Source organism: Solanum pennellii, chromosome 12 (genome assembly GCF_001406875.1).
Source record: "Solanum pennellii chromosome 12, SPENNV200".
Taxonomy (NCBI): Eukaryota; Viridiplantae; Streptophyta; class Magnoliopsida; order Solanales; family Solanaceae; genus Solanum; species Solanum pennellii.
This window is the reverse complement of record NC_028648.1, coordinates 59579303-59605175: the sequence shown is the minus strand read 5'-3', so window position 1 is coordinate 59605175 and position 25873 is coordinate 59579303. Positions and strand designations below refer to the sequence as shown.

General features: G+C 32.6%; 3 protein-coding genes across 3 annotated transcripts in view; 1 reads left to right on the top strand and 2 right to left on the bottom strand.

Moving 5' to 3' along the window:
* The first annotated feature begins 2474 nt into the window (after positions 1–2474).
* LOC107007160 (NADP-dependent malic enzyme, chloroplastic) lies at positions 2475–10420 on the top strand. The gene is made up of 20 exons (XM_015205652.2): positions 2475–2683; positions 3081–3349; positions 4506–4626; positions 4730–4804; positions 5064–5215; positions 5309–5414; positions 5553–5618; positions 6218–6313; positions 6416–6487; positions 6571–6654; positions 6784–6882; positions 7173–7220; positions 7339–7392; positions 7487–7585; positions 7667–7756; positions 7871–7948; positions 8039–8113; positions 8235–8325; positions 9831–9959; positions 10042–10420. The coding sequence occupies exons 1-20, from the start codon at positions 2654–2656 to the stop codon at positions 10128–10130; spliced, it is 1923 nt and encodes a 640-aa protein (XP_015061138.1). The 5' UTR covers positions 2475–2653; the 3' UTR covers positions 10131–10420.
* Positions 10421–16264: 5844 nt separating this feature from the next.
* LOC107006440 lies at positions 16265–17179 on the bottom strand. Its single transcript, XM_015204994.1, has one exon. The coding sequence runs from the start codon at positions 17177–17179 to the stop codon at positions 16265–16267; it is 915 nt and encodes a 304-aa protein (XP_015060480.1).
* A 5238-nt stretch (positions 17180–22417) lies between these two features.
* LOC107007588 (transcription factor MYBS3) overlaps positions 22418–25873 on the bottom strand; it is an 8001-nt gene continuing 4545 nt past the window's right edge. Inside the window, exons 2-3 of the mRNA XM_015206265.2 lie at positions 23554–23762; positions 22418–23325 (exon numbers count right to left, since the gene is read on the bottom strand). Coding sequence (XP_015061751.1) covers positions 22753–23325; positions 23554–23762 — 782 coding nt within the window. The 3' untranslated portion in view covers positions 22418–22752. The remainder of the gene's footprint in view (positions 23326–23553; positions 23763–25873) is intronic.

The following is a 25873-nucleotide window of genomic DNA, read 5'->3' as shown; positions in this document are numbered from 1 at the left end:
AAATATTTATTAAAGTACATATTTAAAATTAATTATAGGAAAAAGGTAAAAAAAGAAGAAGAAGGCCTTAAACTATATAAAATGATAAAAAATGCTCTGTTTATAGTTAGATTCAAATATATTTTTATCGTTAATATTTTGGTTCAAAATGTTTTTGTTGTTATTTAATGAGTTAAAAATGCCTATTTTCGAATAAATATATTATTTATTTTCTTTTTTAACATATTTTTTTCTAATAATATTATTTCTAAAAAAGATATATTTATCCTACTTTAATTTTAAAAAAAATTCTTATTTTATTACAATTAATTTTATTGTTATATAAATAAAAATAAATGATGGATATATTATAGTCTTATATATATCATCCATCAAAGGGTACATGAAATTATTCTATTTAATTAATAAAATGAGATTTAATAAGAGAAAAGTTATTTTCTATATTTTTATTTGTTAAACCGATTTTAAAAGAAAAAAATAAGAATACAATTCTTTAATAATATTTTATTTAGAAAGAAAATATATTTTTAAAAAATGAAATAATATATTTATTCAGAAAAAAGAAATTTTTAACCCATTTAATAACTATAGAGGCATTTGTAGATCAAAATATTAATTACAAAAGCATTTCTGAATCAAAAAGCTGATGACAGATATTTTAAAGTCAATCTATAAATAAAAGATAATTTTATTCATTTCTCATAATTAAAAAAATTTTCTAATTATTTTTCCTTAATTATACAGTATAATAACAACTACTAGGAAGTTTTAAAAAAAAAATTCCTTTTTGTGTTATTAAAGGAATGAGAACAAAATCCCCAAAGCAGAAATAGACATGACTTGCATCCATGTTAGGACAAGTGGTCTCAAACGTGTAGCTAAAACACTTTCGTTCTAATCTATGTAATATAATATAATTTAATATAAATCGATCCGAAAAAATATTATTCCTAGTTAGTTTATTAGATGCAAATCACAAGATCTTTTGCAAAACATTTATAATTCATATGTCAGATTTCCGCAGAGATGCACAAACAGATCGCAGCATCACTTTCTTATTTTTTTTTCCAACACATGGTTCTCATGATGTTTTTAAAGTTAATTAATTCAAATTAATAACACTTTTTTGAAATATTACTTTAATGAATTTTTTACATCAAATTTTAAATAAAAGTTATAATTATACAAATATTATCATATATTTTTAAAAAAATTCTTATTAAATTATGTCAAATTAAACTAGATAAATATGTAATAAAGGAAATAATATTCTCTTGGATTGTCAGTCAATGTAGAAAAAATCATAGGTATATATCGTGCCCTCATGAGTTTGATTTTAAAAAAATAGCATGAAATATAATGTATATTAATTAATTTAAATGTCTAACCAATAAAAAATGTCTAAATATTTTATTACGCTTAAGACAATAGGGAGGAAGAAGCAAACATAATTCAACAAACTAAAATTATAACTAATTTTTTCATAAAAGAATAAATATTTTCTAGTTGGAAAATTACAATTATTTACTTTAATTAAAATCTATGTTAAGGTATTAAAATATGATTAATATTTGAATTTGATTTAACGTGAAGCTTAATACAATAATTTTTAAAAAAAATATTATTATGTTAAATTAAAATTATGTCAAAGTACCTTTTAATTTTCTAACATAAAACGTACCACATAAAAAACTAAAACTAAAATATTACCAAAAAAAAGTCATTTTTTCAACATAAACTAAAAAGAAAAATAAATCATTCCTTTCTTAATAGTCTCACATTTATATATTATATAACAAAAAAAAGAAAGAAAAAAGTTAATAATCTAAATATCAAAGTTTAATAAAATACATTTACTCATTTTTATATAACAATAAAAAAAAAGTGCTTTATAAGTAGAAATGTAATTTCTATTACATTTCACTAGTTTCAATTAATATAATTTTAAATTAAACTTAAATTAAATTATAAATATATATGCATCTAAAAATCCTTTTTTTACATGAACTAAATAAATTTAAAAAAATAAAATAAATATTCTAGTTGGGTTCATTTGGAGGCAGGGTTACCAACATAGATTATTACCCCTCCGTTTCACAAATAATGACCTAGTTTAATTTGACACGGAGTTTAAAAAAATAAACAATACTTTTAATCATGTGATTCTAAATTAAAATTATGTCAAATATACAAAATTATCCTTTAATCTTGTGGTCTTAAATATATCACGTGAAAAATTATTATAAAAAAAAGAAAAAGATCATTTTTTTTAAAACATACTAAAAAAAAGAAAATTATTTTCTTAAAAAAATTAAAATAGAGAGAGAATGACTTATGACTTATGAGGTGTGCAAAAGTATTTTCGTATTCTTACACAGAGGTCTTGAATCTGAATGCGTATCCAAATATTAATAAAAGAAAATCTTATTAAAAGCGTGTCAAAAAAAAAGGGTAAATGGTGTAATAGAAAAAAGTTGAACAGTGAAAAAAAGAAAAGAAAAAGGGAAGTGGTACTAATTTGGTTTGCTACAAAATGCCCTGAAAAATTGCAGAGTTGTGAGGACAAGTAGGAGAGAGGAAGATAAAGAGCAGTACTTTTGAGCAGATCTATCACAAACAATCTCTTCTCTCTCACTCTGCTCAAAACTCAGCCATGTTCTCCTTGAATGGCACCAGTTTTACGGTAATACCAGCAACCCATTTCTTAAATCTCTGTTTTGATTGTTCACAGTCTGATGAAATGAAGAAGAAGAAGGAGAAATTGCGTTGATTGATTGATTGTTAGTTCTTTGATTCAGATTAAGTTTTTAACGACACCCATTTTCATAGATTGAGCTGAAAGTTGTTAATTTTGAGTGATAGAGATAGGATAAGGAAAAGGGAACAACACCCAGATTTCTTTTTTCACTGAAACTGAAAAAAAAGGAATCTTGCTGTGATTCATGAATATTCAGATTGATTTAGACATACCCATATTTAGAATTGAGTTGAAAAGCTGTTGATTAGTGTTTTTGTTTACTTGTGGACAATCTTTGATTTTCTATTTTGTGTTATTGTGATTGTTTTGTTGTAATTTGCAGAACAATTCGTTATCTGGGGTTTCAAGATGTTTGAATCAGTCAAGCAGAAGAGTTTCAGCTCCTATGGTGGTGGTAGCCGCCGTGAACTCAAACGGAAAACCTGGAGATGGAAGTGTTAGTGTATTGGTTGAGAATGCTTTGACGGAAAGTGCTGCACCGGTTGAGATGGAGGTTAAATCTACTGTTACTGGTGGAGTTCAAGACGTTTATGGTGAGGATAGTGCCACAGAAGATCAATCCATCACACCTTGGACCTTATCTGTTGCTAGGTGAAAAATTACTTCTTTTGAATTTGAATTGATAATCCTATGCTTTCTGTTCCCAGATGGGGTTTAAGGTTAAGATTAGATGGATTTTGATTAATTCAATTAAGGACCGGGAAGGCCGGACCACAAGAGTCTATTGTATACGGAGGCTGTTTTCACGGCTTGAATCTGTGACCTCCGAGATGGATGTTCATGTCGGTCCAACTAAATGGGGTTATCTGGTATTAGAGGTTCTTGTATTCTGGCTTTTTTTTTTGTATTATTAAAAAAAGAAAAGAAATTGAGCTTTCATCACAGCTAGACTTATAACCTTTTGTCTACATATGCATGATCTGATTTTCTTAGATGTTCTCTTAATATCAAATAAAGGCACTTGCTTTTCTTCTATTTCTTTTACAATTATTATAATCTTTTGGGGGAAAAAAGAATATATAAGAATTTGTCCCCACTAAAGAGCTATTGGGATTTGTCTTTTTGGTAAACCAAGGGTGGACATATTTTATGTTAGTCACTGTTGTCTTTAGTCACCTATAATTTACATTATAGATACTGTTTCCTAAGTATGATGCCTCTATGCTCCAACAGTCACCAAGGGTACAACAACAACATACTCGGCGAGGTCGCACAAGTGGGGTCCACGGAGGGTAGAGTGTATCACGAGACACTGTTTCCAAAGGGTGATCCCAGGAATTTGGGGCTATTTCTATAAGCCTTGTTGTAGATTGAGTTTTCCATATTAATTTAGAGTATCAATAAAAACATCATGATGATGCAACAATTATAAGATATGAGCATTAAGTTTGAGTATATTATATGTTTATTTCTTTATGTATTGAAGTTGTTAGTTGCTGATTGAGCCTTCTTGAGATATCATTAACGCAGTTTGCTCTTGATATACATTCTGCATTAAGTTCGAATTAATACAGTTTGCTCTTGAGCCGTCTTGGGATATCATAAATGCGGTTGCTCTATGTATTTTTTTAAAAGGGCTGAACTTCCATGTCGTTTGCTTTCAAAGATCATCTCTTTTCAGCATTCATTTAGCAATTCCTACTTCCATGTTAATGAAATAGACTCAAGCTTTAGTCTGACACTTGATTATCTCAGAAGTTGTCTTTACTTACGTGCACTGAAACATACTGTGTTCTTTTGCTTACAGTGGTTTCTCATTGTTGCGTAACCCACACTACAATAAGGGCCTTGCTTTCTCTGAGAGAGAGAGAGACACCCACTATTTGCGTGGTCTTCTTCCTCCTGTCGTAATTAGTCATGACCTTCAGGTTGTATATTCTGCATGTTACAGATCCTACAGTTTCCGTGTCTCTCTTTATCTGATCAGATGATAGCTCAATAACAACATTGTTGTGCTACTCGATGTCACAGGTCAAGAAAATGATGAACAGCATCCGTAAGTATGATGTACCACTTCAAAGATACATGGCCATGATGGATCTTCAGGTAGTAAACAAAATGATTTTTAGGTTCTAAATACTTTCTGCAATTAAGGGTTTTTTTTGCGTCAAAGCTCCTTTATGTTATACTAAATTGAGCAGAACACAGATGATTAGTGTATAATAATCTTTCAAGTGTGGTGACACTGGGAAATGTTAAACCATTTGTTTGTTCAGCTCAAGTCCAGAAGTCCTTCTGCACGTGTATGCCCGCCTTTAGTTGCTTCATAATACTCTTGTTTATTCTTGTATGAATCGTGGTGCAGGAAATGAATGAGCGGCTATTCTACAAGCTTCTTATTGACAATGTTGAGGAGCTTCTTCCGATAGTTTACACTCCAACTGTTGGTGAAGCATGCCAGAAATATGGTAGCATCTTCAGGCGTCCTCAAGGTCTTTTTATCAGCTTGAAAGAAAAGTAAGCATTTGAAATGCACTAGATAGCTTCTCAAATTAAAGGCTTGACATTTCTTATTTCTTGTTAAAACTAATATGTGCTAGCTTTTTGCAGAGGCAAAATTCACGAGGTATTAAAAAATTGGCCCGAGAAGAAAATTCAAGTTATTGTTGTTACTGATGGAGAACGAATTCTGGGCCTTGGGGACCTTGGTTGCCAGGTAAATTGTGTATTGATTTGGTTGAAGTTCCTAAATTCTATTTTCAGGAGAAATAACTCCTCCGTCAGTTTAACTATTGGTTCCAGTACATTTTTGGACCTACATGTATCTTTTTCCTAATGTATTTCTTTCTACCAGGGAATGGGGATACCAGTGGGGAAGCTCTCTTTATACGCTGCTCTGGGAGGCATTCGCCCTTCAGCTGTAAGTTTCTCTTTATAACAGTAGTTGGAATTTATATGATACTACTGTATCCACAAATACTTTATTCCACAAACACTACTGTATCTGTATGGAGTTCTGGGATTTCACTTTATCACTCTATCCAGTAACAGCTTGTCATAGACTCATATTATGTGGTTCGTTGTGTAAGTTTATGAATTCCTTCTGATTGATGTTTGCCAAATGAAGCTGTAATTTGAGCATAAATGTTTTTAACTTAACAGTCTGAGCGGTATCTGACAGTTTCCTGGTCGTCACCTTTCGTAGTCTCCTGCTATAGTTTACTCTGTTGTATATGCTATGAGCACACAGAGCTAAAATATCATATATTTCCTATCTTCCAATTTGTGTGGCACTATTACTACTTGAAGAGAGAACATCTGTTTCCTTGTCTAAATATTTGGCGAGTTTCTAAAAATGTACCATTTTCAATACTTTAAGGACTCTCGTACTCCAACTCTACTCTACCGTTCATTGGGATGGTGGGAGCACTAGGTTTATCAGTCATATAATCTTATCTGTTTGGTCTTTGCTTTTCTGTCTATCAGTTGAAAGTCTGATTATCCTCTCTTTCTTTTCAGTGTTTGCCCGTTACCATTGATGTGGGTACAAACAATGAAAATTTGTTGAACGATGAATTCTACATTGGACTCAGGCAAAGAAGAGCTACCGGACAGGTTCACAAATTTGATATCTGATCATGCTTACTTTACCTTGTATTTATAGAAGATGTAATATTTCCTTAATGTTCTTTGTTTGATCTTCTTTTTCATTCTCAGGAATATTCCGAACTTTTAGATGAATTTATGTATGCCGTCAAGCAGAATTATGGGGAGAAAGTGCTCATTCAGGTAGATATTTTCTGGCAAAGTTGCAGATAAGTACACTTAAACATTATACTTGATAATCTGACTTTGTTTATTGACATCTTTAGTTTGAAGACTTTGCAAATCATAATGCATTTGACCTCCTTGCAAAGTATGGAACTAGCCACCTTGTTTTCAATGATGACATACAGGTATGTCAAGGACTCCTTAATTTGTTATTGTTTTCTTTTCACGGGTGCTTGGAGTAGGAAGTGGTGGTTTTCTGTTTGTTACAGAAATTCTTTAGCAAATGCAAACATATTATCTTGTTTTTATTCCAGGGGACAGCATCCGTGGTCCTTGCTGGGCTGATGGCCGCATTAAACTTGGTTGGAGGAAGCTTGTCTGAACATACATTCTTATTCCTTGGAGCAGGAGAGGTACATCTTTCACTTATACTGCTGACTTGCTTTTTGAACTGTGAACTTTCTTTTGCCACTATTTCCTAGAAATAACATGTCTTACTGGAATACTGAAAATTTGATTGTCACAAAGTATCGTGTACTGTATGACCAAAATGGGATTCTGTTTAAAGTTGCTCTGTGTGTTCCTTGCTCTTAATATTTTTAGCTATTTTTCAAGAGCTGCTTATATTTCTTATGATTTGATCACCCCTTCTGCCTCAATCAATTGATCATTTTGTATCCCATTCACTTTGTTGTCAATGCAGGCTGGCACAGGTATAGCTGAACTCATAGCTCTTGAGATGTCAAAGCAGGTATGGACTTAAATAGAACAATTGTCTTTTTTTAAGTCAGCTCTTCCCATTCTAGTTTCAGCTACGTCTAAAATGAAGATATTTTACAAGCCTTTATCCTTTACTATTTCTTGTGCAGACTGGAATCCCTCTAGAAGAGACTCGCAAGAAAATTTGGATGGTGGATTCTAAGGTATTAAATTTCCATTATCAGACTTGTTATTTATTTTCATCATTTTCCACACTTTGTATGGAATTGAAGCATCCATATGTCATTCTCTTTCCAGGGGCTAATTGTTAAGTCTCGCATGGAGATGCTTCAACATTTTAAGAGGCCCTGGGCACATGACCACGAACCAGTACAAGAACTAGTGAATGCCGTGAAGGTGGTACCCCTATTTTTCCTCCTCTACCCTCCCCCCCTCCCTCCTCTCATCCTCCCTCTCACAATTCTCGTATTGTGTCAGTCAATTAAGCCTACTGTCTTGATTGGATCTTCTGGAGCTGGGAGAACGTTTACTAAAGAAGTTGTACAAGCTATGGCAACCTTCAATGAGGTAAGATAATGAAGCCCTACTTGGATAGGAAAAGCTACTTTCTGCAGTCCAACCAGTTAAGATGTAACACAATAAACTGATGGTTTCTTTTTCCTTCAATTTTATGTCTTGCAGAAACCAATTATTTTTGCCCTCTCCAATCCAACATCACAGTCTGAATGTACTGCTGAGGAGGCTTATAGCTGGAGTGAGGTAAGATACTGTTTACTTTCATGTTTGAAGTCGGTCTAATACACCGTGAATATTTATCTCTGTGTAATTTTCTTATCATGTCTCCTTCAGGGGCGAGCCATTTTTGCTAGTGGGAGCCCATTTGCTCCAGTTGAGTACAACGGGAAGGTCTATGCGTCTGGCCAGGTCAGAGATTTCAAACCGTTAGCTATTTTCCATTATCATCATTTTTTCTTTTTGGTATATCTATTTACATTATCAGTCTTATGCAAGATCCATACTGAACTTCTCTCTTTTCTTTCTCTAGGCAAATAATGCGTATATTTTCCCTGGGTTTGGTCTAGGACTGATAATCTCTGGTGCAATTCGCGTCCACGATGACATGCTCCTGGTAGCCTGTAAGTTGTGAACTTTGTTGTAGTTCAATGTTACCCACTTCCTTTTTTCCATAAATACGTAAATGAGGGAAGAGAGCAACAGGAAAAAAGAGAAAATACTGACGAGCTTACGTACAATCGTTGTTTATTGTTTTTTTTAGAGGGATGGAATGGTGAGTTGTCCTTCTGACATGCATCCATTCTTATATTTTGAAAATTTCTGGATGAAAATATTATGCCATGTGTCACTGATATAATTTGCCATAATCAACATATTTCCAGCCTTTCTCCTTAGGTGTAGTAAAAGATTTGACAGCCAATCTATGTTGTGTGGATTCTTCATTTTAGCCACCGCATCTGTGTCGACACGTGGTACTGGTAACGGTGTGGTCAATCGAGATCTGGTACTTTAACCAAAATCCATGACAAAATTTGAAGGAAAAATGGGAAATGAAAGGTTGAATTTTAGGTGCTGCCTGCTAATGCCTACTGCTTGGGAAATTGTCAAAATGAAAGATTGAATTTTGGCTACATCCCATCTATGTTACTCGGACTCTTCTAAAATGTCAATGGGTGCTTTCGGATTCTTCAAAAGTTTATTTTTGGAGAATCGCGGCATCGAAAGTGAAATAGTCCACTCAACTTAGCATCCCCAACTTAGCATCCCACAACATTTTAAGTTTTTTTTGTAGATCTTTTACAGAATTTTGAATTAGTTTAGCGGTAAGCCTGAATTTTAAAATTTTGTATTAGGAAGGATCAAACCTCTAGTCTAGATGCACACCCGGATCGGATACCCACACCGGAGTTCGAGCAACATAGTAACCAGTAGCACCCAAAGGTGTAGCCTAGAGGTTAGAGGTTAACGAAGTAGGTGCAAACCTTGGAGATTAGTGTTCAGCCAGCAACAGATTTTGTCCGTGGAATTGCAAAAATAGGTCCACCTTTGCTGTTTGATTCTATGAAATTGCTCATCTTTCTAGGTCTCTGGGATTTACATGTTTCCATGAGCTAGCTGTTAGTTGCGAACCTTTGCTTTTTAGTTCATACTTTAAAAAGGTTGACTAATAAGATAAACACTATGAAGGAAGATTTTGCAATCAAATTACAAGGTCATAGTTAGCTAGTAGTCCAGAATATGCTTCCTATGCAGTCAAACATGGACCACGTAAACAATCACGACACCTCTAGCAAGCTTCATTTATCCTTAAGTTTGGAGGGACAGACCACAACAAACTTTCAGATGTTCTGAAGAGTACCATTTCAGTTGTAAATTTCTCACTTCCGAGTTTGGTGCACAGATAAAAACAGTTTTTACACTTACTCTTCATCCTTTGTGATACTGCACTTCCTTCTAGCCACTTTTTATATTTTTCAAACAACTTCACTACCCGACTCAGATGGCCACCCGTAAAAACATAAGCGAGAATTCATTGTCATCTTACTTGTGGAAGATGACTATTCTTTTTAGTTTTTTATGCTTCATGAGGTCTTACTTTTATCTCCAACTGTGCTCTTTGAAACAGCGGAAGCTTTAGCGGAGCAAGTTTCTCAAGAGAACTTTGAAAAGGGACTCATATACCCGCCATTTTCCAACATAAGAAAGATTTCAGCGCATATTGCTGCCAAAGTGGCAGCTAAAGCATATGAATTAGGTATGTTTCTCCTCTGGAAAGAAGATTCACATGCATGCCTAACACATATTTCTTAATCTTTGTCCATTTTGTTGCTTAATAGGTTTGGCCACTCGTCTACCGCAGCCCAAGGACCTAGTCGCATATGCAGAGAGCTGCATGTACAGCCCAGCATACCGTAGCTATCGTTGAGTCAGAGAAGATATTGTTGCTTCAAAATTAGTCATTGTTCCTTCCAGTGTTAGTTATTGATGTCATTCCTTTCTCTTTTTAGTTGGTTTGCTCTTAAAATTTAAGAAAATACGGTAGCTTGCAGATATGGTGTACTCGTGAAATATTTGATTATGTTAAGAGTTAAATGTAGGGAACTTTGCAGCATCAAATATTAGTAGATTATTGTGGAAAAATAACCAAAATGTCTTTGATACTTTGGTGTCTTATATAATTAAGGTGGAATGAGAAAAATGACAGTTAACAAATAATTATTACCTTCATTTGATCAATCTAGATTTTAATATTCAACTTACTTGCACTTAATTAGACATTATATCAATTTGATCTAGATACAAAAATATCATATATTATATGATAAGGGCTTAAAACACGCTCAAAGTATTATAAACGGTATAAAATTACCTCTCATCTACCTATTGACTCTTAAATATCCTTGTCATCCATATTTGAATCCAAATATGATCACTTCTTTAACAAATTTTCATTTAAATTATTTAAGTATTTTCTTTTATAATACGTGACGATCAACCATTAATTATAATTTAATTGAAGTCCATGGCTTGTTGTTGAGACAAATTAAAGCTAGTTGTTGGGCACGTAATATTTGAGTCCGGAGCCTAAAGGGTATAAAATATTAACAAAAATTTCAAAACGGTATATAAAATTTTATATTAACCAAAACGGCAAAATCGCTGGAACAACAGCGATTTCCTCCACCGGAAAAAGCAAAATCGCTGCTACTGCAGCGATTTTGTAAAATGTGATTATTTTTTTTAAAAAAAATTCAAATCACTACCTAGGCAGCGATTTTCTTTAATTTTTTTTTAAATGAAAATCGCTGCGATTTTCTATTTTTTTTTTTTAAAAAAAATGGACAATCTCTCATCTGCATATAGAAAATAAAAATATTTTTAAAAAAATCTATAATAAAATAAAGAATATGAAGAATGTAGTGAACTCACCGATGAAGCTAATGGTCGGTGATGAAAAAATATGAAGATTAACATTATATGACATTGAGAAAATATAAATAAAAGAGGTTAAAAAGTTAGAATTCTATTTGAACTCAAACATCATTTGAATTTAAATTCAATATAATATCTTTTTTTAGAAAGAAATATTTTTGTTATCTTACTTATTCTTAATTTTTTTAAAACAATGCATATTTTCTTATAAAATATATATTTGAATTTCAAAAAAATATTTAATTTTTTTTTTTTTAGAAAATCGCTGCCTAGGCAGCGATTTCCATTTTTTTTTTTAAAAAATATTTTTTTGCAGCGATTTCCATTTTTTTTTAAGAAAATCGCTTTCCTAGGTAGCGATTCGAATTATTGTTTTTAAAAAAATTACATTTTACAAAATTGCTGCGGTAGCAGCAATTTTGCTTTTTCCGGTGGAGGAAATCGCTGTTGTTGCAGCGATTTTGCCGTTTTGGTTAATATAAAATTTTATATACCGTTTTAGAATTTTTATTAATATTTTATACCCTTTAAGCTCCGGACTCTATAATATTTCTTCTTTGTAAATACTTGGCTTTATTCTTACTCAAGTATGCTGGAAAACTGTCTCTGGTCTTGCTCAGCATAAGTATTATCTTAGTCTTGAGAGAAATATGATGCAAATATTAGCAATATATGATAAGATTTATAGAGAATAAAATATACACATCATTTTATTCAAATGTTAATAACTTGAGAAATCGTTCCAAGTCACTATATCATATGTCATAATTAATGGATACATTTCTTATTCAAAATGATTCAAAAAACCTAAGAAATATGTATACATAAATTTAAGAAGATCGTTTATTAATTTAACGAATTTATAACACCTTATACATATCTACAATTATAAAATTTGTCAATGCAATTACTTTCCTCTTATGACCTCTACCTTTTATGTTTCCTTTTTAAGCATTATATATAATTTTTTATTTATTATTATTATTTTTATTTTTGTTGTAAAATCAAGATTATAAGAAGAAGACAAGAGAAATAGATGTAGGAGAAGACTTTCTTTTATTCAAGTATATATAAGTTTCATATGTATATATTACAATAGTGAATGAACAACCCTATTTATAGAGTGAGAAATCATTCCAAAGGTCACCATATTAAGTATCATAATAAATAGATACATACTTATCCAAAAAGGTTCATGTAACCTAGTGAATATGAATGGTTGTTCATGTACTAACTTTATGGACTATCCACTTATTTAATGGATTTATAACACTCCCCCTTGGATGTCCATAGATATTGTGCCTCGTTAAAACCTTACTAGAAAAAAACCCTGTGGGAAAAAATTCTAGTGAAGGAAAAAGAGTACACATATCTTTTGATACGCATTATTTGCTGCCTCATTAAAAACCTTTCTAGGAAAACCCAATGGGACAAAACCTAGATTAAGGAAAAAAGAGTACAGTGCGTATTTTACTCCCCCTGATAAAAACCACGATTCAGATGGTTAAGTTTCCGCATTCCAATTTTGTGAACCATCTTCTCAAGAGTTGAGGCCGGTAAAGATTTAGTAAATAAATCTGCTGGATTATCACTCGAACGAATTTGTCGCACATCAATATCACCATTCTTCTGGAGATCATGTGTGAAGAATAATTTTGGTGAAATGTGTTTCGTTCTATCTCCTTTTATAAAGCCTCCTTTTAATTGAGCTATGCATGCAGCATTGTCTTCAAAGAGTATTGTGGGTATCTTGACGTCACACTTCAAACCACATCTTTCTTTGATAGAATGTATTACTGATCTTAACCATACACATTCTCTACTTGCTTCATGAATGGCTATTATCTCAGCATGATTTGAAGAAGTAGCGACAATAGACTGCTTCATAGATCGCCATGATATAGCAGTACCTCCATATGTGAACAGATAGCCTGTTTGTGATCGAGCTTTATGTGGGTCAGATAAATAACCTGCATCTGCATGACCAACAAGATCTGCACTATCTTTGTTAGTATAAAACAGACCCATATCACTAGTTCCCCTTAGATATCGCAATATATGTTTAACTCCTTTCCAATGTCTTCGTGTAGGGGAAGAACTATATCTTGCTAACAAATTAACAGAAAATGCTATGTCAGGTCTCGTAGCATTAGCAAGATACATAAGTGCCCCAATTGCACTAAGATAAGGTACTTCTGGACCAAGAGGTTCCTCATTCTCTTCTTGAGGTCGGAATGGATCCTTACTCACTTCAAGTGATCGGACAACCATTGGAGTACTTAATGGATGTGCTTTGTCCATGTAAAATCGTTTCAAGATTTTCTCAGTATAGGCAGATTGATGGATGAAGACCCCGTCTACTAAATATTCTATTTGTAGTCCAAGACAAATTTTTGTCTTTCCAAGGTCTTTCATCTCAAATTCTTCCTTTAGATATTCAATTGCCTTTTGAACCTCTTCTGGAGTTCCAATGAGATTAATGTCATCAACATAAACAGCAAGAATAACAAATCCCAATGTTGTTTTCTTAATAAATATACAAGGACAAATGACATCGTTTATATAACCTTGTTTTATCAAGTACTCACTGAGGCGATTATACCACATGCGCCCTGATTGTTTTAAGCCATATAATGACTTTTGTAATCTGATTGAATATATTTCCCGAGATTTTGAACTACATGCTTCAGGCATTTTAAGTCCTTCTGGAACTTTCATATAAATTTCATTATCAAGTGAACCGTAAAGGTAAGCTGTAACCACATCCATTAGACGAATTTCAAGATTTTCATGTACAGCTAAACCGATGAGATATCGAAAAGTTATTGCATCCATAACAGGTGAATATGTTTCTTCATAGTCGACACCAGGTCGTTGAGAGAATCCTTGTGCAACAAGGCGTGCCTTGTATCTTACAATCTCATTTCTCTCATTTCTTTTTCGTACAAAGACCCATTTATAGCCAATTGGTTTAACATCACTAGGCGTTTGGACTACTGGTCCAAAAACCTCACGCTTAGCAAGTGAATTCAATTCTGATTCAATTGCTTCTTTCCATTTTGGCCAATCATGTCTTTGTCGACATTCTTCGACGGATAGAGGTTCAAGATCCTCATTTCCTTGCATAATGTTAAGTGCAACATCATATGCGAAAACATTATCCACTATGATTTTTGATCGATCTAAACTTATCCCATCACCTGTAGAAGAACTTATTGAGAGTTCTTCATTTACTTGAGTCTCGGGTTCACTGATTTCTTCAGGAATATCAGGATTAATCAGATCTTGAATTTCTTCGTGAAATTCTTTTGTAGTGTCATTTTTTGTACTTCTTTTTCTAGGATTCTTATCTTTTGAACCCAATGGTCTACCACGCTTCAGGCGTATTTGTGATTCAGAAGCTATGACACTTGTAGATGGTCCTTTTGGGACGTCGATTCGGATAGGCACATTTACTGCAGGAATATGTGACTTTGTTATCCTTTTTGAATCAGTAAATGCGTCTGGCATTTGATTTGCTATGTTTTGCAAATGGATGATCTTCTGGACCTCTTGTTCACACACAGGGGAGCGTGGATCAAAATGAGATAATGACGAAACTTTCCATGCAATTTCACTTTTAAGTTTATTTTTCTCTCCCCCTAATTGCGGAAAATTTGTTTCATCAAATCGACAATCTGCAAATCTTGCAGTGAATAAATCTCCCGTCAATGGCTCAAGGTAGCGAATTATTGAGGGTGAATCAAACCCAACATATATGCCTAACCTTCTTTGAGGGCCCATCTTGGTGCGCTGAGGTGGTGCTACAGGCACATATACAGCACATCCAAAAATTCGAAGATGAGCAATATTTGGTTCATGACCAAATACCAATTGTAATGGGGAGTATTTATTATAATGAGTCGGTCTGAGACGAACAAGTGATGCTGCATGTAAGATAGCATGACCCCAAACAGTAGTAGGCAACTCACTTTTCATAAGTAGAGGTCTTGCTATCAATTGTAAGCGCTTAATAAATGACTCAGCAAGGCCATTTTGAGTATGAACATGAGCTACAGGATGTTCAACTTTTATCCCTACCGATACGCAATAAGCATCAAAAGCTTGGGATGTGAATTCGCCAGCATTATCAAGACGAATTGTCTTAATGGGATAATCTGGAAATTGCGCTCTTAATCGTATCATTTGTGCCAATAATTTTGCAAACGCCAGGTTGCGAGATGATAAGAGGCACACATGAGACCATCTTGAAGATGCGTCTATTAGGACCATAAAATATCTAAACGACCCACTAGATGGGTGAATAGGTCCACAAATATCCCCATGTATTCGTTCCAAAAATTGAGGGGATTCAATGTTAACCTTCATTGGTGATGGCCTAGTAATCAATTTGCCTTGGCAGCAAGCAGCACATGAAAACTCATCATTTGTAAGAATCTTCAGGTTCTTTAATGGATGACCATTTGAGTTTTCAATGATTCGTCTCATCATTATTGATCCAGGATGACCTATTCGGTCATGCCAAAGCACAAAAGTCTTTAAGTCAGTAAACTTCTGGTTTACGATAGAGTGTGCTTCAATCGTACTTATTTTTGCATAATACAGGCCAGAAGATAAAGTTGATAATTTCTCCAATACATATTTCTGGTTTGAGACAATCTTGGTAATACCAAGGTATTCAACATTCATTTCATTTATTGTCTCAACATGATATCCATTTCGGCGAATATCTTTAAAACTTAACAGGTTTCTTGGGGATTTAGAAGAGAACAAAGCATCTTCTATGACAAGTTTTGTCCCCTTAGGCAGAAATATAGTAGCTCTTCCGGAGCCTTCTATTAAGTTTGAATTACCAGAAATTGTAGTAACATTTGCTTTTCTTCTAAGCAAGTAGGAGAAGTATTTCTCATCTTTGAATATGGCGTGCGTTGTTCCACTATCAATTATACAAATATCTTCATGATTGATCATTGAGGTATCCATAATTTCTTCAAGATAAAAGATATAAAAGAAATAAACATTATAATATTATTACTAAACAAAAACAATACACAACCTTTTAGTTATTTACAAATCTAGGAAAACATATTCATACTAGTTCATATAAACGACGAAAATGAAATATATTTATATTATCACAGACCCATCACCTATCAGGTGATCTATCTTTCCTTCGGGGTTCTCAAAGAAATCCGCTACATCTAGATGCATGGGTTCAACAGTATCTTCCGTGATAAAGTTGGCTTCTGCGTTATTTTTCACCTCCTTCAGGGAAGCTTGATATAACTCAACCAGGTGCCTTGGCGTACGACAGGTACGTGACCAATGTCCTTTTCCTCCACATCGATAACATTTGTTGTCTGAATTTTTCTTCTGCACTACGTCATGTTTTTCATTCTTCTTTTTACACTGCTGGTGTTGAATGTTATTATTTAGTGCAAGACGATCACCATGATTGAGATTTCTTCCTCGACCACGACCACGGCCACGACTGGGGCCACGACCTTTTTCACGCTTAGATTGGTGAAAATTTGCCGTATTTACTTCAGGAAATGGCATAGAACCAGTAGGTCGACTTTCATGGTTTTTCATCAGTAAATCATTATGTTGTTCAGCAACAAGGAGATGTGAGATTAATTCGGAATACTTTTTAAATCCCATTTCTCGGTATTGCTGCTGCAGAAGCATACTCGAGGCAGGGAAAGTGGAAAACGTTTTTTCCAGCATATCATGGTCAGTGATATTTTCTCCACATAATTTTAATTGTGAGATAATTTTAAACATAGAAGAGTTATACTCACTGATAGATTTAAAATCTTGAAGTCTCAAGTGGATCCAATCATAACGTGCCTGTGGAAGGACAACCAACTTCAGGTGGTCATATCTATCTTTTAAATTGTTCCACAACACCAGAGGATCCTTAACAGTGAGATATTCCATTTTCAAACCCTCATCAAGGTGATGACGGAGAAATATCATCGCCTTAGCACGGTTTTGATTCGATGCTTGATTATTTTCTTGGATGGTGTCTGCTAGACCCATCGCATTAAGATGAATTTCTGCATCGAGTGCCCATGATAGATAGCTTTTTCCCGATATGTCTAGAGCAAGAAATTCAAGTTTAGAAAGATTAGACATTATTTAAAAATAAAGGAAATTCTTACCTCCGAGGCTTTGAAAGTCTTTACTTGAACTGGTAGAGACTCGTGCTGATAACGTGTTGTAAAATCAAGATTATAAGAAGAAGACAAGAGAAATAGATGTAGGAGAAGACTTTCTTTTATTCAAGTATATATATAAGTTTCATATATATATATTACAATAGTGAATGAACAACCCTATTTATAGAGTGAGAAATCATTCCAAAGGTCACCATATTAAGTATCATAATAAATAGATACATACTTATCCAAAAAGGTTCATGTAACCTAGTGAATATGAATGGTTGTTCATGTACTAACTTTATGGACTATCCACTTATTTAATGGATTTATAACAATTTTATTATTATTATTATAATTATTATTATTATTATATAAAGAGATTTGTTTATCATATAAAAGAATTTTTGGACGTAACATATAAATAGGTTTTACAGATCGGGTATTAGGTCAAATAGTAGTTGTTAAAATGGATTAGGTTTTAAAAATCAAGAGTCATATCATCAAAATTTAGCTAAATATGTACCACTTTTCGACTTGAGTAACCTTTTGAATAAATAATAAAAAATAAGTGATTTTTATGATATATTATTTTTATAAAAGATAATCTTTTGAGTAAAATAGCTATCAGTAAAGAATCTCTTCTAATCAAATAGACTTTTTTTTTAACCAAGCATGCTATTCAATTCGATAGTTTATAAATACTTTTAGAAAGTTAAAAATGATTCACATAATTTTATCAGCTTTTGACAAATGTGTCAATACACCTAAGAATTTGCGATATAAAATCAAGATGACATAGATAATCAGTTCAAAATGTAAAATTATTAATAATCTATACTTAATTTTCTTTATGAAATAATATTGCATCAATTTCAGAATGAAAATTAGAATACTGAGAGACTAAAATTTTTATTCAGTTTTTTCATAACATAAAAATAAAATATTATGAACTTACCACAATAGAACAACAAGCATAGGTCATCCAAAACATTAAAAGAAATCCAAAAGCATCAATGACAATTCATACCAATTCTTAAGGTGCAAATAGCAAGTCATTTACAAATATCCATACATTGTTAAGAAAACAATTAAGTATATGCTTATGTATCTGAAGATGACTTTTCCGCTACTTGTTTTCCCCATGTTTATTCCATAAAAATATAGCTTTATTTCCATTAAAAATAACGTAACAATTATAATTGTTAACAAAAAAGTTAAAAGAAAAGTTGAAAAGATACTAAAGGCTCATGAAGATCATTCACACAGTAGAGAAAAAGAGTGCAACGACTAAATAAAGTGTAGAGTTTTGAGAGATGAAGTAGAAAGCTGAAACTTTTATAGATATTGAACTTTTATAGATATTTTAAATTTAATCCTCACAACTATATTAATTGGCAATTATTCCTTTATTTTTGACCAAACACATATATAACATTTTAAATAGAGCTGTCAAAATAGATTGATCCAATTCTAACGGGCTAGAGAGTTAAATGGGTAGGGATGGACTGACCCTTTTAATTAAAGGGGCCTATAAAATAACAACTCAACCCAGCCCTAAGCAGGCCACAAGGTGGGACGGGTTGGCCCTTCAACCAAAAAATGAACAATATTACTCTCTTAGAAAGAGTATCTAAGAGTATCGAACGTTGACGTCTATGAACACGACATCAATACATATAAATTTTCATTTATAAATCACACACTTTGATAAATATTTACAAAAATACATCTATGATTCAAACACTTCGGACAATACTCACAAAATACATAATAATCAACATAAGATTTAGCGGAAAATGTTGATCATTCCATAATTCGCCCACAAAAAAACTAGCTAGTTTAAAAAATTTGATTTTTTATTTTAAAAATATTTATTGATAAAAACTTTACAAACAAAACACTACTAAAAATATATATAAAAAGTATTTATAAATATTCACAGCCCACGGGGTGGACTCTGAGGCTTGCAGGTTGGGGCACGAGGCTAGCGGGCCAAATGAGGTTGGGCTAAAAAGCCTCGTTCCTAAATGAGCCAAAAGAATTAAGCCCAACTCCAAATGACATATATATACAACTGTTATGAAAAATTAGCAATAAATAGCCCATAAATAAATAGCATTTAATAGACCAAAAAAAAAAAGAAAGAAGAGAGCCAATATTAACCACGTCATACTATTAGTTTTTTTTTTTAAAAAAAAAAATTTCTTGTGAAACTAACCACCACAGACTATTCAATTCAATTAGTATAACTAGACATATAAATCTATGTTATCTACTACAATGGATACCTTTTCTATAATTATATACTTTATGTATCCAATCATTTATAATAGGTAAATAATTAACTAAATTATCTTTTATCACATGATTGGATTTTTATCACGTGGATGAACATCATGTGTACATATTTGTATATTCATTCACTAAAAATGTAAACATTGAATTGAATAATCTTTTATTACTTGAATGAATTTTTTATCATTTGAATGAACAATCGTGTATACAAAAATTCATGTAGCATACATGTGTATTCATTCACTAAAAATTTGTATACATTCCAGATTCTTCCTTTAGCGTGTAAATGAGGATTACACTTGAAAATTAAAATGTTAAATATTATACAAGTAAAAGATATTCAAAGTTAAACGATTCATCACTTTCTATAATCCTTCTCCTTCTAGCAACCTCAAATGGAATAACTCTTGTCTATATTTTTTTAATCTGCAACACCAACCGATTCACATTGTTTATCTTTAAGATTATCCTTACTATGAATCGGATACTGCGAAGAACTTGCATGACTAAAATTTGAAGTTTTTGATGGAGATTCAACAAAATTAGAATCTCTTTTTTAGGAAAATTTTTTAAAATATTTTTCTTAACCATGACAATTGATACCCACAATTAATTACTATCTCCTTAATTTTCACCCAAATATAAAACCTTTCAACTTGAAAAAAATTAAAAAACCAAGAAAAAAATTAACAACAATATAAAAACAGAAAACATACAAATTTTCTAGAACATCAATTTTTAACACTTTTGTTTAAGACGATTGAAGAAGAATGATCTAAATGTTACATTAAACATGTATGAAAAAAGAAGAGAAAAAAGGGAACAAAGTCCCACTTCCCTTTAAAAGTGCAACATGTTGTTACTAATTTTAAAAAATAATTGATTTAAAACTAAATTACTTCTCATATATTAACTGGCCATAAGGGCCAAAATATGCCAATTTTAATTTTTTAAAATCTTTTTTTTTGTTATAAAAATAAGAAGAGGCTATATGTTGCCAATTAATTAAAAAAGAGTACATGCTGTGCCATTTTTTCTTAATTATTAGATTGAACCCGCCTAGCAGACCAAACTCATTTTGACAGCTCTACTTTTAAATTTAATATTAAGTGTCATTTTAGTACTTCAACTTTTTAATGATTATTTTAATATCTTACGTGATGAATATGTGTTTAATGAATATATCTCATGATAACATGACAAATAATGTATCTTATACTTAGCTTATACTAGTAGATATATAATTATAAGAAAAAATAAAAAGAATTAATATTAATATTGTGAGAATGGAAAATAAATACGTTTGACTTTCCATTAACCTTCTACCTCCACATATATGCACAAATCACCTGATCTCACTTTTTACATTTTGTCCTTTATGGAGGTCACTCTCTCCTTATAAGAATAGCCTCACTCCTAATGTTATCTCTTTTGGCATGACCAAACTTCCACCTCGTCATACACTTCATCTTTCTTAACATGTGAGTTCTTGATTAAACAATACCCAGTCCTATAAATCATAATAACTCTAACTATTACTTAGTAAAATTTACCAGATTAGATGACACTTTCTTATTGCACATGATATCAAATGGGAGTCTATTTCATCTACCGTGTGTCCTCACATCCATGCACTACATGAGACACATCACTGAATTTGCACTTTAAATATTCGATTTTGATCCCGCTCAACTTAAAGTATTTTGATTCTAGGATTTTTTTCAAAATTTCAATTTCGTGTTAACCCTGTCTCATATCTCGTCAATTAATACTACTAAAAGCAAAACACATTTATTTATGTATAAGTTTAACATCAATATTATTTTAATAACACATTAAAGCGAACAACCCTTACATATCCAATAGTGGGAATATCAATATGTAGTAATAATTAGGAGAAACTATCTAGTTACACAAATAATCCTATTATATATATAAATTCTCCTTATAGTTTGAAATAATTATATTTATATCACTAATTTATAATTTTATATCAGATTTCAAGCGAGATACGCCTAGATATATGCTTTTGTTACTAGACAAACTGAAATAGGGAGAGAGGCGACAAAAAAAAGTAAAGAGCGAGTGAAATTTGTCTATGTATCCTAGATACATGCGAATTCCACTAGATATATGTATCTGATAAGATTCACATGGATTTGGGATACCAAATACATTTAAAGAGTGGTAAGCAAGATTGGAGGAACACGAGTGAAATTTTTCTATGTATCTTAGGCACATGCGAATCCAATAGAATGCAGTGTATGTAGACCAACTCACACCTAATTTTGACTCATATATACCAAGCTACATGTATTTGAACGTATCTGAACGCATCAAAATTTATTAAGATTAATAACATTGTAAAATAACATATATCTAGGTAATTAACTTCCAAGCTAGTGAAAATTCTGTAAGTTACCTTAGTTATTAATTAGGAAAAACTACATAAATGGACCATTAAACCCCCAAAAAATTACAAATCAGTTCAAGTATATCTCACACAAATTATTATGTAAGACATGTGCAAGTACTTGAACAATTTTATGCAAATTTAAACATCTACTTATGCACACCAAAAGATGAAGGTCATAAATGAAAAATCCCTAAATTTGAAACTCTTTATTAGAGGTCAAGTGAAGCAAAATTAAAGAACACATTATGTTTACGCCTTTATATTAAACATCATAATGACGCATGCTATCTCACTCACACTTCAGTTGATTTGAAAATAAGTTTATGATTATTCTATAAGCATAGCATGAAGTGTTCTACATTTTTACACTTGAGTTTTTTACCATACTATTACAGATGCATAACATATGACAATCAACTCCATATCAAAAGTTCTCAAATTGGAAGTAACTAGGCCAAAACCATCATTCCCTCACTGAACAGAATCAGTGACCCTATATTTTCTCTTAATACGAGAAAATAAAAGAAATTACAAAGAAGCCAACAATTTACATAAAACACCACAGTATTAAGTATGTTAAGACACCCTAAGTTCTATACAATGACAAAGAATGAATTTTCAGCTAAATTCACCTACTTGCTGCTTCTTTGAAAGTACCTACCCTATGTCACATAGATGAGAGGGAAGAGAACATGTACTTACACCCTTAAGAAAAACAAGGTAGACTCATCCCAATGGGTTTAAATTGCTTGAATCGGAGCAGTTTCACCCTTGGTAATCTCTGAGCTTTTGACTGGTGTGCTAGCATGAAAAGCTGATTGCCGTGATGGTTCTGCTGTTAGCTTTAGGGAGAGTGGTGAAGGCTCAATATGGCCAGAACCAGCGTCTGCTAAAGTAAGCTGGGACATTCCCACTAGTTCGTCTACATTCACTGGTTCTTTAGGGACGGATGGAATTGGCTTGAGGATCTGATGATGAGATGCTTCTGCTCCTCTATCTTCAGGGACCGGGAAGGCACTTGATGGCCAGAAGGGATATGGAACTGGAATGTAAGCTGGGAAGAATGCTGGAAATCCTGAAGGAATCTCGCTGATTGTGGCATTTGGTTTCGTTTCTTCAACAGGTTCACTTGGAGCGGTTTCCATGGATTCAAAATTTGACTTGAGAGAGAGATCTAAGGAAGGGAGTGAATCTGCAAAATCAGTTTCTATTGCTTTTGTTGCAGAAGGTGCTAACTGTTCCTTATCACTTTCCATTGCTCTAGGTGGGAGCATAAATTGTTCTTCGGGAAGTGGATGGGAAGCATCAGCAGCCTATTTAACATCATAGAAATGAAACATAAAAAAGGATCAAAACGAAAGTCTGAATTTGGGTGGATGACCAAGTAACTAAGAGTACACATGCTGCAACGGCATATCAACTGCCTATTTGGGTGGGCTTGGGCAGGGGTAGCTTTAGGCCTTAACTATAGTGCACAGCAATGCCTATATGGTCATAGTATGATCATTATCCAAAGCTTAAGTTTGAGAAGCAAGACAAACCGTATCAGCAACAATGTCAAAAAGACTGGATCTTCTCTTTCTCCGAGTAGCATTACTCTGCCGAATAAAATACTTTTGGGCATGGCTAGCTACTTGGGTAGGAGTCCTTGACGTCACAAAGTTTCGCGATATACCCCGCCAATCTCCTTTGCCCAATTTTTGTAGGCCGATCAAGAAAAGCCGGTGCTCTTCCTCTGTCCATGGAATGCCTACAAACACATCCGAGAAATAAGTTCACAACCAACTTTCCTCCATGAACCTAGGTGATATAATTGTCACCCAATGTTGGAATTAGTGACAACTCTTTTAGCAAATCATCCCAACAAAAGTGAGACCCAAAAAGGAAAGGGAAATATTTGCTTCTGTTACTGTTGATTTACTAGAATAATAAACAGGTTAGTTGTAGGAGGAGTTTCTGTATAAATAAAAATTAGTAAATTTTATTTAAGATATTTAAGGTTTTTGAATTATATTTTATAAATTTCTGCAGATTTTTTCTTTCAATTGACTATTAAAGGCCTCTATGCTTATTAAAAATTAAAGGGAATTTCAATCATTTTGCAGCTCCACCCTTCTTTAAATACCCACCCGTGGTATAAGATCTTCCATTGATCTTATTTTACTGGATCTGTGAGTTCACTGAAGAAGAAAACCTTCCATCCACTAAACTATACCTATTTCCAACTCATTTTTAAACCGTGCTTATTCTCAACGTATGAGCCTCTTTTTAACTCTTGCTTATTTTTAACACTTGAGCCAAATACCAATTTTTAATGTAGGGATACATACAACCAATACTTATTTTAATCCGTACCTATTTTAATCAAGACAAGCATCAATATCTTTTTGAATCACGGACGTAAACTATCAAAATTGGTCAGTGAAGTTCAAGTTTTACTTTGAAATCTATGATCTATGAGACATTATAATGGAAGAAAAATCCTCACGACAAGTTTTTGCAAATCATATGGTTAGTCCAAATTAAAGCACATTAAAAGATCTTTCATACAAGACGATATTATTGAGGCTGATGTTTATGCACAAAACCAAAAGACAAAAAAGAAAGGAGGAGAAGGAAAATCATGTTACGAAAAAGTGTGCAAGTTCAACAACACTCAAAAGAATTCACAAGCACAAACTACCTAAGCAGAAATTTGGAGGAGGAACAACCTTTTTAGATTTCAGCAACTGAAGCAGAGGAGTGTTGAATATTTTATTTTGTTGCTACAAATTTACAAGAACAATTAGTGGTGTAGTTGTAGGATGAGTCTTTGTTAAACTTAAATCTAGTTAGACAAATTTAGTTGAGATATTTTAGGTTTTTGAATTTCATTATGCATTTTTTCTTTTGCAAATTTTCTACTTATATGTTGGCTTTTTAAAAGACCCTCTACACCAATAACATACTCAATATAGTCCCGCTCAGTGGGGTCTAGAGAGGGTAGAGTGTATATTCTACCTAGAGAGGTTGTTTCCGATAGACCCCCGGTTCTAGAAAAAGGCATAAAGGAAGAACAAGAGACAATAAATAGTAACAAAAACCACAGATAGTGACAAAATAGTACTATAACAAACAATAAAAGAAACGAACTATATGAAATAATTGATGGTAACAGAAATTGAAGAACATGAAACTACAGAAGTAGACTTACAACTACTAGTAAGGGCAACAAGACAAAACACTCCTACCTACTACTACGGACACACTCCTACCCAGTGTTTTAAAAGACTCTTCTGGGACTCGCCCTGGAGCGGGGCTCTAGCAAAACGCCTCGAGACTCAAGTTTGGGACTTAGTTCTACAAGACTTACGCCCTAAGCGCCCGACTGTATGCCCTAAGCACGCCCAACGCTCGGGACTCGCCTAACAATAATACTTACACATATTATCTGTTAAAATCTTTAATTAACATTTTTGACCCTCATAATTCTTGAATAAATGAATGATACACAACTTTTTAATCTATAAAGATAACAAGATTGAGAGTAACCTAAACAACAAATGTAGTATCACATATTTACTATTTGGTAGTACTATGAAGGTAATTATATATTACGTAACATTTCTCTTAAAAATATGTAGCGAAATTTTACTTGTTCACTTATCATTGGTCTTCATGGTTTTGTCATATTTCTCAAAATTATCATATTTTATTTAATTATTTGAAAGTAATTTTATTTTTATTCATGAAACAGTGATGTTTATACTATAATACTTGTAAGTTTATTGATTATTTTCTTTTAGGGCTTTGGGGGGGATAAATTGTATAGTACGATATATATATATATATATATATATATATATATATATATATATATAT

Bases quoted from the DNA above. Each gene is read 5' to 3' on its own strand.
- LOC107007160 (XM_015205652.2), top strand. From the start codon at position 2,654: ATGTTCTCCTTGAATGGCACCAGTTTTACG. The intron at 4,627-4,729 runs GTTGTATATTCT...TCGATGTCACAG, and splicing joins TAATTAGTCATGACCTTCAG to GTCAAGAAAATGATGAACAG. The intron at 6,883-7,172 runs GTACATCTTTCA...TTGTCAATGCAG, and splicing joins TATTCCTTGGAGCAGGAGAG to GCTGGCACAGGTATAGCTGA.
- LOC107006440 (XM_015204994.1), bottom strand. From the start codon at position 17,179: ATGGGTCTAGCAGACACCATCCAAGAAAATAATCAAGCATCGAATCAA.